Source organism: Glycine soja, chromosome 11, assembly GCF_004193775.1.
Source record: "Glycine soja cultivar W05 chromosome 11, ASM419377v2, whole genome shotgun sequence".
NCBI lineage: Eukaryota > Viridiplantae > Streptophyta > Magnoliopsida > Fabales > Fabaceae > Glycine > Glycine soja.
The window spans coordinates 45,491,994-45,504,081 of NC_041012.1; the positions used below are offsets into that span (position 1 = coordinate 45,491,994).

A 12,088-nucleotide genomic window follows, 5' to 3' on the forward strand; every position below is an offset into this window, starting at 1 on the left:
TAAAACTTAATATCTCTAACTATTAGATAATGTAAAATTAGATAATAATATAATTTTTTTATTTAGTTCAGTAAAAAAACTTATTTAATAAAATATAATTTTTTTATACTATCAACAAATTCTCTTTTCGAATAATCAAAGTATATTCAAACATTTACTAGAACTACTGTCAGAATTCTTTAAAAAAAGAAGTACTGTGAGAAAAATAACAAATTTTAACTGCAGCAGAAAATAAAATAAAATAATAAATATATCAAACAATCATTTTATTTTGTCCATGCATCAAAATGCTATAATAACATGGCTTTAGTTTTCATAAAAAGCAAACATAGTGATATTTTAAATTAAATTTTAATTTCTCCAAATCATATAAAATTATTAATAATAAATTTTAATTAATTATATAATAAATCAATTGTCGAGTAAATTACACAGGCCAAATTACTAGTCAATGTTAAATCTTAGTCTTCAATATATTTTAAAAAATAAAATATAGCACAATATTAATTATTAAAAATAAAAATTTAATTATACTACTATTTAATTACATATTATTACATATCATAAATTTATTAACTATTATAATTATGAAAAATAATTTAAAGATCATATTTCAAATACTTTTTAATTGGTTATGAGTTATGATTATAAAAATCTTTACATTTTTGGTTGGGAAGAAAAAAAATTAAAAATATATTTTATCTTGTTTAGTTGGAGAGAAAGTGAAAAAATGACTTCTAAAAATAAAAATTCAAAATCTTATTTCCTTTTCAATGTTCTTCTCAATTTAAATTTTTAGTTTTGTCTTCTCTCTTTTTTTTCTTTGAACCGAACAGACAAAAAGGTACATAAAAGATGAGCTCTTGATATTTTAATAAATTTTTATAATTTATTTTAGGGTGATAATTAAATTAATCCATGATGATAAATTGATTCATAAAAAATAAAAAAATATAAATTTATTTATAAATATGTAAAAAGCATGACAAATTAATTTTTGAATATTATAATATATTAATTTGTCAAATTTTTTATACATTTATATTTTTAATTTTTCAAACATCAATTTATCATTGCATTTACATACAAAAATTTAATTATTCATCTTTTTTACATCTTTATCAGTGTCATCATAACCTTGACTAATATGCATGATAAAAAAAATAGAGAAGAAAATATACAAATAACAAAAACTTTTTCTTCTATTCAATAGAAAAAAATAAAATAAAAATTTAAAAAATAATAAATTCAAAATTTTGTTTTTTTCCTTCTTTTTTTTTTTTCTTTCATCAATCTAAATTTAAAACTTTTCTTACATCCATCACTTTTCTTTGTAACCAAACCCAACAATGCAAAAGGTTGTTGACACACATTGTCTTCTAAAATATACTGCTATACTATCCAAACATTTCCACACTTGTACGACAGTAGAAGTGCTCAAGTCCTTTGAATTTTCTTTTCAGAAGCCAATCGATTAATGAAGCCGCGCCCCCACTCAGCAACACTAAGGTCTCTCTCTCCTCAATTTTTAACTTAACTTTCACACACTTTCTCTCTCTCTTTCTTTCTCATGTTCTGCATAACCATATAACACCCGCGTGAACGTTCACTCTTTTTATTTTTTTCTTTCTTCGTTCTTGTTGTGGAACAAATAACCAAAGGATTGAACCTTCGAAGAGCACCATGGACCCTGACGTCATCGAGATTCCTCCCCCAATTCACCACCCTCCAAGATTCCGCGAGCAGAACAAGGCAAGCTCTTTCCACCGATTCAAAGTTTCGTTTTTGTTTCTTTGGGAATTCATGGGGGGGTTTGTTTGATCGTTTTTTCTCTGATGGGTGTCTCCGATTCGTTCAAAGTTCTGATCTTTCTGAAGATTCTAAATCTGGGTTTTCGCTTTTCAGCCATGATCGTGTGTTGTTTTGGTTTGTGTTTGTGTTTGTGTTGTGTGTTGTTTTCAGTTGTTACAATTTTTTCCCCTTTTCTGGTTTAAAGTAACTGTTTTTGCTGTCGTTGAGACAACCTTTTCGTGTTTGTTGCTGCATGTGAGTTTTGTTATTGGAAATGGAATGGGTTTAGTGTGACGTGTGCGTTCTGACATTGTAAATTTTTTACCATGTTGTGGATTATGGTCATGATCACGTTGTTATTACCAAGGGATTGGAGTTTTGGGGCTTTTGTTGTATTCCTTGGAATGGAAAAGGAACTACTATGCTATAAATAGTCTTTGGACGATACATTGGTTAAAATTTCTGTTTATTTATTTATTTTTTGCAACTTTAGTCTGATCATATCTTTTTTTCTCCCTGGTGTTGTCAGTGTACCTAATAATTGATAATTGATGTCTCATGTGATTGAGAAACTTCCAAATCACATGGTTATTTCTTCTCAGGTTGTTCTATTGTGGCGATATATGCGTGCTATGCATGTGAATTGCTGGTGATATTTTCTTGGTATGATTTAGAGGATAATAAGGTTAAGCGAGCTGTGTTATGAGGGAAACTTGGCAGTGGGTTGGTTTTTATGATTGGATCTATTTCCTACGGCCTTCAAGGATAATTTGTATGCCATTGCAAATTGGGTTTGTGTCTAATGCATTTCCATGAATTATTGTCTCAAACCAAGGAAAAATTAAAATGTATTTTTTTTTGTTCACTCATGGCTAGGTCCGATAGACTATACTAATTTGTGCTGGCTATTAGTTTATTTCTCTTCGTGCTTCTTAGTCTAATAGGCACCTGGGCCATCAGAAAGGTCAATTTGATTGAGTGAGTTACATTGCCTCTCTTGATTGGTTAAGGACTTTTGAATAAAACAGTAATATCTTGCTGTAAAAAGTTAAAATCAAGACAGTAGAGCTTATATATGCATGTGTAATAAGGTTTTGTTATCATCACAATAGTTGTACTGTTTGTCTCACCTGTAGTTAGCCCTGGAATGGCAAATTGGATACTTCTGTACTATTTTTCTTGTCATGCATAAACTGTTTTTCATCATCTGATTGTGAAAGGGCATTACAATGAACTAGTCAAGGCCTACTTTTGTGTCATTTATGTGCAAGTCCGTTGCAGATGAAAATGTTTCTAGCCACTGCTCTTAGGAAATTGTAAAATGAAACAGTTTGTGGGTTGGGTATCAGTCTTGTGTTTCATTCATTTGTTTTTTTCCTTGGAACTTTAGCTTTCTTCATTTTTCTATTATGCTGCCTGTTTCCTATGTGTAAACAACTGTATGTGATTCTGTTCTTTCATTCAAGGTATGAACGTTGTAGTTGTTGGGCCTGTGTGGTTAACCTGTAAATTGTAATACAGTTTCTACTCTTGTTGTAGTTATAGTAGGTACAAGCAAAACATTGTGTTTGTAGGAAAAGTAAAAAGGAAAGTGAGGAATCCCTTTCTGTAATAACATATATTTCTTTTTGTTTTTTTCTCTACTGTATGTGAGGTTTTTAACTTGATCATTTTTTTGATATCTTCTCCAGTGTAATTATATTTTTTTTTTTATTAAATCACCCTCACTTGCCTTGGATTTTTTTCCTTACTACTTAGTTGTCCCCTTTATTTTGGAAACCTAGAAAAATCTTTTTACTAAAGAGGAAGTTTTTAACAAAGAAAGAAAAATCAAGGGAGGTTTGTGTAGGTTACTAGGTTTACAAAGGTATGATTTCAGTTTGGGGAGGTTTGTATTGATTTTCAGAATATGGGGGAGATTTTTTCTTGGAGATTCCATGCGTACTCTTTGTTTTTATGAAGCTACCAGTACTTTCAGAAATTAGGGGCCAATATTTAACATTGAGCCCATTTAATTGAATTACAAATACACAAATAACTTGCTGTATTTATATTTCAAGTAAGTGGGACACATGGGCAAATATTAACCACTAATTATTAAGGGGTACTAGTGCTCTCACAAAACAGAAGAATACCATTGAACAACTCTCTAGTATAATTAAATTAAAATTGAAAATACAAGGGAAGATTGTTTTACTATGGTTTGTATTTGCTTTTGTTCAGTTTGAAAACCTCATAAGCATTGCTGTTTTCTTTTATATATTTTCCTCTTATTTTTGTCTATTTTATGAATCTTTCTATGAGTCTACATTGTCTTTATTCACATGTAATAATTGAATTTTACTTTTCTAGGTCATTTTGCATGATGTGATTGACATTGATGACGACTCTGAGGATGTAGTGATAATTGGTGAAAAAGTTAATAATAGTAACAAAGGGAAGACAATTGACGCCGTTCATGATGATCATCAAGTTGTGGTTTGTATAAGATTTATTTTTTGTTGTTTCTTGCGTCAGATGTACAGTATCTTTTCCAACATGAAAATAACTGACATTTTGCTTGAAATCATTTTCAGAAAACGGCTGATTATACTTACTCTCTGCCTGGTGTGGAAAATTTTGGATCAGTTAGTGGGATTGCATCTTCTAACAATTTTCCTTCAGTGTCAAATAATATGATCAACATTGATGGTCATGGGTCTGATCTATCATATGACGATGATGACTACATTGATATTTTGTCGGAAGATTATATGGATGTAGATGAGTATGCTTTATTACAGAAACACTTTGATAATGTGGATATACCTCCTGGAATTGAAGCACCTTTTACTTGGTTGCCACCAGACTATGTTGTAGGTTCAAAGAAGACTGAAAATAGTACATTGTATCCTTGGCATCATATGCAATCTAATGCTAATAAAAGTCCCATGACACCCTCTTCTCAGCCCTCTTTGTCATTAGAGCCAACTAACTCTAAAATTCAAGCATCTTTAGGGAGTGCTATTAACATTCCAATCAAAATGGGTAATGTTGATCACTCTTCCGGAGCAGAGTTGTCTTCTCAATTTTTTTCTGAACCTGCCCCTTCTAAGATGAAATCAGCTACTTCAAAACTCAGAGGGTGTACTTCAAATGCTTCATTAGGAGTGGAGTCATCTAAGTCTCAGTGGTTTTCGAGGCCTTTCCATAGTAAAAAGAAGCCTGCTTCAACATACCATGGTTTTAACTACCATCCAGAGGCCACGAAGCTGCCACATGCAGGTGAGCTGCCATATTGGGGGCAATTTAAAACTGCTAAGAAGGAAGCTGGCAGTAGCATTTCATCCCATTCAACTTTCATTGGACATCATGGATCATTGTATCCTCCAGGAATAGAATCAGGAAAAACTTGGTGGAAGATTTCTCATAATACTAAACCATTTTCTACTCATCTTAATAATATTCCTAATCATATTTATTATCCATTTGATCCTCTTGTTGCCCATCCGGAGCATGTGTTTGATAACAACTGGGTTAACGATTCTGCCAGAGATGGATTTGATGGAAAAACTGTGGATGGCCCTATTGTGACAATATCGGATGAAGCCAAAGAGGAAATTCTGAGGAAACTCCAAAGTTTTAAACAATTTGACACTGTTGAAGACACTTCAGACCATCACTTTTTTTGCAGTAATTCTTCAATGCATCAGGTAAATTTTTCAAATGCTATTTCACTCTTTGATTCAGTTCTGAGCTTAATTATTTGGGTTTACCATGAACCTATTTCTTGAACAGCCTCCCAAGAATTGGGCTAAAAAAATCCAGGAAGAGTGGAGGATTTTGGAGAAGGATTTGCCAGGTGAGTTTGTTTCAGTATTCCTGTTACAAATAGCTGTACTATTTTTCTTGCCATATCCAATTTAGTCTTTAAATACTTTCAAGCATTATTATTTTTTTGATAGAGCTTTGTTGAAAGAACTCCAATCATTGTCTTGGCTGATTTTATGATTTATCCTATAGAATAATGGTTATTGACTTTTTATTCAGAAGAGTTCCGATACTTGTTCTGATATTGGAAGTTACACATAGAAATAACTATACATTTTTTTCTGAATACCATAAAGTGCAACCTGCCACTGGCATCTTGCTCAATCTCTCACTGTTTCTGACTCTTTCTTTTGCCCCCTTCAGCTTCAATATTTGTCAGAGTTTATGAATCAAGGATGGATCTTTTAAGGGCTGTGATTATTGGAGCAGAAGGGACTCCTTATCATGATGGCCTTTTCTTTTTTGATGTTTTCTTTCCCAGTGCCTATCCCAATGTACCGCCGGTATGTGGTTGGGGATACTGTTTCTGACTCGCATTATTTTATTGTTCACACTTCACTCTTTTAAAACGAAGTCTGACACAAGGGGTATCTTTTCATGGCAGAAAGTCCACTACCACTCTGGAGGTCTTCGGCTCAACCCAAATTTGTATGCTTGTGGCAAAGTATGCCTTAGTCTACTTAACACCTGGTCCGGCAGCAAAAATGAGAAGTGGGTTCCAGGCATGTCAACAATTCTCCAGGTTCTGGTATCTATACAAGGTCTAATCCTGAATACTAAGCCTTACTTTAATGAACCTGGATATGCACACATGAGTGGTTCAGCAAATGGTGAAAAGATGTCTTTTCAGTATAATGAGGATACATTCATTCTATCATTGAGGACAATGATGTATATGATACGAAAGCCTCCAAAGGTTTGATTTCTAGTCCTGGTTCGATTTTTTATATCTCTAGCAAGGTTTTTTGCATTGTTCACTTGGTAGTTCCTTGTTTATTTTTTATTTTTTTGGGGGAGGGAGGAAGGAAGGGGTGGGGGGCAATTAAAGAAGCAATGCCAAGGCATGCTTTTGCCTTTCAGTGGAAGATAAGAAAAAGAAATATACAGTGTTAGATAATCTAGGAATCAAATGTAAAATTTTAGAATAAACTTAGCATATTACATATAAGAAAATGCTCGATGTCTTCTTTTAGCGAATTAGTGTCTTCTTTACTTTGTTGAAAGGATAAGTTATACACAGGTTTTCATTCGTCAGTAATTGAGATCTCTTGTCTTGGCCATTTTTCCACATAAGGCCCTGTACCAAAATGTACTCTGAGAGAGTTCAGTACCGTAAATGGATCTTAGTACTTTGGAAGATTAGTTTCTATCTCTCGGCTATGGGATACCCTAAGTTAAAATAAGGTTCTTTGGGATGGTTTTTGCCCCATCCCTCTAGATTAAAAGTTCCTAAACCTAGGGGCTCAAATGCGGCAGATCCCGAGGGGTGGAGAATTTGCCTATCCCTATGAGGAACTGCTTGTATCTCCTTACCTTGTTCGATTTAGTTAGCTTTTCAACATCTTTGTGCTTTTGTAGTTTCTTGACTTTAACTATTCATTGTAAGTCATCACTAATAACGGATCCTTAGTCTTATCAACATATGCCTACTTCATTGATCTATGGAAAATGGGGATCATGTGAATGAAGAATAAGTGCTGTAATACACAAACACACACACACATGCATATTTTAAATGATTGTTGCCTCAAACTTGTTTCTATTTTCTTTTTGTGGGTTCAAAATTAACCTTTCAATTCTATTTTTGGTTTCAGAATTTCGAGGACCTTGTTAAGGGGCATTTCTGCAACCGAGCTAGCGATATTCTGGTGGCATGTAAGGCATACATGGAAGGTGCTCAAGTTGGGTGTTTGGTCAAAGGAGGGGTTCAGGACGTTGATGAGGGAGACAGAAGCTGCTCACAGCAGTTCAAGGATTCTTTATCCGGATATATGAACATGCTTGTCAAAGAATTTGCTAAAGTTGGAGCAAAGGACATTGATAAATTGCTGCCTCCAGCAACAACTCCAGTAGCGATCAAACCATCAGGTGTAAGTATTGCCTGAGGCTACAAACCCGAACCTAACATTTCTCTTGGATAAACCAAATTTTGAGGCTTGATACACCAAATGACACATTTATGTTTTTCTTACTGCCATATTTATGTTTTGTTTTTCAATAGTTGACTCTTGATATCTGCTCTCTTATTTTCATGAACATATAGAACAATTGCCTGCCCATAATTGTATATAGTTGCAAATAAAAATATAACACCTTGTTAGTTTGACATAAGATCACTGATCATAGTATTCTGCCCTATGTGTGTTTGCTTATTATGTTTTGTTGTCTTCTCTCATATTTAGCAAAAAAAAAAAGGTAAGCAAATTTATAACATGAGCTCTTTTTTTGTAAATTGGTGCTGCTTTAATTTGATCTAATAAACCTCCATTAAAAAACAAAACAACTGAAAAAAAGGTTAAATAGCCGGTTTTATTAAGAATAATGATATATATGAATACCCCATTAATAACTATCATTTCTCTCTATAGCCGGTTATATTATACCTATATTTTTTTTCTTCTATATAACTATTTCTTTATCTTATTTGATGTCAAATAACACATAAGGTGTCTAAGAATCATTTTTGGTTTATGCAAAATCGGTTCCCATAGCATATAAGCCTACAATTCATGAGTTGTACCGGTTTTGAAAATTTAGTATCAGATTCGTTTAGATTTCATAAATTTTCTTTTGGTTTTGATCACTTATCAAAATTTGGATTTAAAATTTGATTTGATCTAGGAATCCGTTTGGTTTAACTTTCCATGAAAAACTTTTTTTATTTAAAAAAGTACATTTAAATTCTTTTAACGTTTTAATTGAAGATTTTTAAAAAATCAAAATGGGATATGAATCTCTTGCTCCACACATTCACATTTTATTTTTTATAATTATTAAATTAAAAATACGTATCACATCTACATTTCTCTTTTTTTTTTAGTCTGGATATTTTTCTTCTACTTCTTTTTCTCTTTGGGTATCTATAAGCACATGGGTGTCATTAACCATTTCTCTAAAGTTAGAGTCAATGGTATGGAACTTTTTGTCTCCACCATTCATTGCAATCTTGAGATTACTATTGCTATGGAATATCTTTCAAAGCGTAGGCTCGAGAAATTTGAGACTAATACCTTAGCTCCATTTACCCTACTGCAAGTGAGATGAGACAAAGAAAGAATGATATTAGTTCAACTTATATTTGAAAAATAATATTCTTGTTTTACATTTTTCTAACGATAATTTTAAAAATTATTTTTGTTATTTAACACGTTTCTGTAACTTTGATTGAGTCAAAGGAATTTGGTTTTTTTAAGGTGTCCAAAATTGTCAGTTTAAGCTAATTATTTACTATCATTTTGATTTCTAAATATATGTCAATATTATCATTTAAGTTATATTTTTTCTTGAAACTTTGATTAAAGTGATTAACTAACAAATTTCATTTTCAAGTACTTATTTATTTATTTTTAGTTTCAGAAATTAATGTGACAGCAAATCAACAATACACACTTTTTGCTACAATAATTTTTAATTTTTAATCCTATCCCAGTTCTACCGGTCAATACTGTAGGCTCACAAGACTCGTCGCTGCTTCATGGGATGTTAGTTCCTGTATTTCCACTATTGCTTCCAATCCAAAATGCTAAATGCAATGAAGTATTGAGTGTTGTTAGGTGCACCCAGTATTTAATTAAAATATTAAAACTGTCCCTACGCTTTTTTCGCATTTGTGATGGGTGTATGTGAGGATGATCCATAAATTGTACGAATCAAGTTGATCCGTAAGATTGATACGGATCAACTTGATCCGTAAGCCTTTTACGGAACAATATGGATCAACATGATCCGTAAAAGTCTTACGGATCAAGTTGATCCGTAAAAAGCTTACGGATCATGTTGATCCGTATTGTTCTGTAAAAGGCTTACGGATCAAGTTGATCCGTAAGGTTTCTACGGATTAAGTTGATCCGTAAGATTTTTACGGATCAACTTAAATGGCTTACGGATCAAGGGTATTTTCATCATTTTTTCTTAAGTGCTGGGTACACCAGTAATAATACTGGGTGCACCTAGCAACACCCTGAAGTATTTCGGATTAAACTTTCTAAAATGGAATGGAGCCTTGGGCTACATTTAGGCCCATTTTCTTTTAACGTCGTGTTGTTGTTTCACAACTCATACTAGTGGACAATGATATATATATATAAAATTTTACTGAACTAGAGAATGATGATCTAATATTGAGATTTGGTGTTTTTTTCTTTCATATTGGTTTAAATTAATTAGGGTCCGTTTGGGGTGGTATGTAGTGTTTTCAAAAATTTTAAAATCAACAACTAATTTTTAATTTTAGTTTCAAAAAATTTATAAACCAATTTTTAAAATATGATCGGTTTCAAATAAATTAATTTTGAAAGTTTCATATCGTATTAAAATTAGTTTAAAAGTGTTTATGTGTGATGGTGATGATAATGATAATAGTGATGATGTCATCATTAGTAGACAATGACAATGGTGTTGGTGGTGACACCAAGTGGTGGTAGTGGTTGTGACAACGTTGTTAGTGAGTGTGGTGGCAGTGACATAGTGATGTTAGTGGCGATGATAGTGATGGTGATGCTGACTATGGTGTGGTGGTGACAGGGACAAATGTGACATTGATGGTGGTGACAACAATAAAAAATATCATTATCAAATGTAAGAAATGTGTATTTTTTGACACTAAAATTCAAATACACAACTCTTTTTTTTTGTTTTAAAAATGAATGTAAAGTTGTTTGGAAAATAATATAAAAATTATTTCAACTCCATTTTTACCAAACAAGTTTTATTTTAAAGATTACATCTAAAACTCAAAAACTAAAACTCGCAACCACTCCAAATGAGTCCTTATTAATTTTGAGGATTACTAATCTATGTTGAAGAACCATATTTGATTATTTTTAGTTGGACTTCTCTTTTTAATTACATTTTTTCATTTAAATTTGGTGTATTTTGATATATATGAATTATATTTTAAATCATTTAAACCTAATTTGGTATTTTGTATTTTTTTAAAAATTTATATATTTTTAATTATTATGTATTAGTATACTTTAATTGTAGTTTTGTATTTATTTAATTTTATAAATTTACAATACATAATATAATATTGAGATTGATATATTGTATTTATAAATTATTCTATATATTATGAAGTCTTGATCAAATAAGAAAAGAAAATCTAAGTCACAAAATTATATATAAACAGTCAAAATTAGAAATACCTTAAAAATTATTTAACTTTTAAAATACTCATTTTTATATTTTAATTTAAATTATTTATAATAATAAAATCCAACTATTAATATTTATTTTTTCTGGTTCGCATGCTAAAAAGTTTCATTTTATAGGGCTCCCTCAACTTCTATCCCAATTTAGAAGCTGCACAAAAGCTTCATTGCTTTCACGCGTTCTTTGGCCTCTTCTTCAAGACGACTTGTTAGATTGTATTTGGGGATGAAGAGTGGATTATTTATAAATTTTATATAAGCTTGGTTAAATATAAATTTTATATAAGCTTGGTTAAATACACACCTATTGTGTAATTTTTTCACTCCTTCTGTAGTATATATATATTTTTTCCCTTAACACTATTTGCATGAGGGATAAAACATAGAAGAAAGAAACATGGGAAAAAGAAATAAAAAGGAAAAATATAGAGTAGAAATAAGATGAAAACAATGTATTGTTTTAATGGAAAAACATATGAGAGAAAAAAGTTGTAAAAGTTCTTTCTTCTTATTTGAATGAATGAAAAAGATATTATAAAAGAAAAAAGTAAATTATATAAAATATATTTTTAATTATAACGATAACAATAAATTCAATTTAACCATAAAAATCTAAAATTTGTACTATAATATTTTTATATTAATAGAAAAGACGTTATAGGCTAAAGCTGCCGGATTTGAGCCTGGTTTTTGGATTAAATCAAATAAACAACTATTCGAATTTTGACGTCTTCTTGGGCCTTGACTAAAAACAGTTATCGCAATTAATATGGGAGCATGACTTGTTCCAAGTCTTTGTGGGGGGTTGAACAAGAGCACCCCCTTATATTATATATATACATCGATATAAAATACTCAACATTACAATATGTCGATTTCATTATTATGGATGGCACCTACAGAAATTGCCGGCCACACCTTTGTTCTCTTACTCAACAATAAGTCAAAAAACATCGAAGAAAACGTTCCCAAGTTTGAAGTTTCTATATCCATTTGTTCACTCCATGCCATTCACTCATAATTATCAAATCAAGCCTTATCAACTTATTTGGAAACTGATTTGTTTTTAATATGCATAATAAATCCTTATTAAAGAAAATTAATTATATCATATC

The 12,088-nt window shown here is 31.3% G+C and overlaps 1 protein-coding gene across 2 annotated transcripts; it reads left to right on the plus strand.

Moving 5' to 3' along the window:
* Positions 1–1,365: 1,365 nt before the first annotated feature.
* Positions 1,366–7,932, plus strand: LOC114376343. 2 transcript variants are annotated; one of them, XM_028334429.1, is made up of 8 exons: positions 1,366–1,509; positions 1,662–1,752; positions 4,144–4,263; positions 4,368–5,483; positions 5,569–5,632; positions 5,965–6,104; positions 6,206–6,517; positions 7,416–7,932. In XM_028334429.1, exons 1-8 carry the CDS (start codon positions 1,478–1,480, stop codon positions 7,704–7,706), a joined length of 2,166 nt encoding a protein of 721 aa, XP_028190230.1. In that variant the 5' UTR covers positions 1,366–1,477; the 3' UTR covers positions 7,707–7,932. The 2 variants fall into 2 exon arrangements, with proteins under 2 accessions (XP_028190230.1, XP_028190229.1); XM_028334428.1 differs by having other exon boundaries at positions 1,367–1,509; positions 4,144–4,269.
* The last annotated feature ends 4,156 nt before the right edge of the window (positions 7,933–12,088 follow it).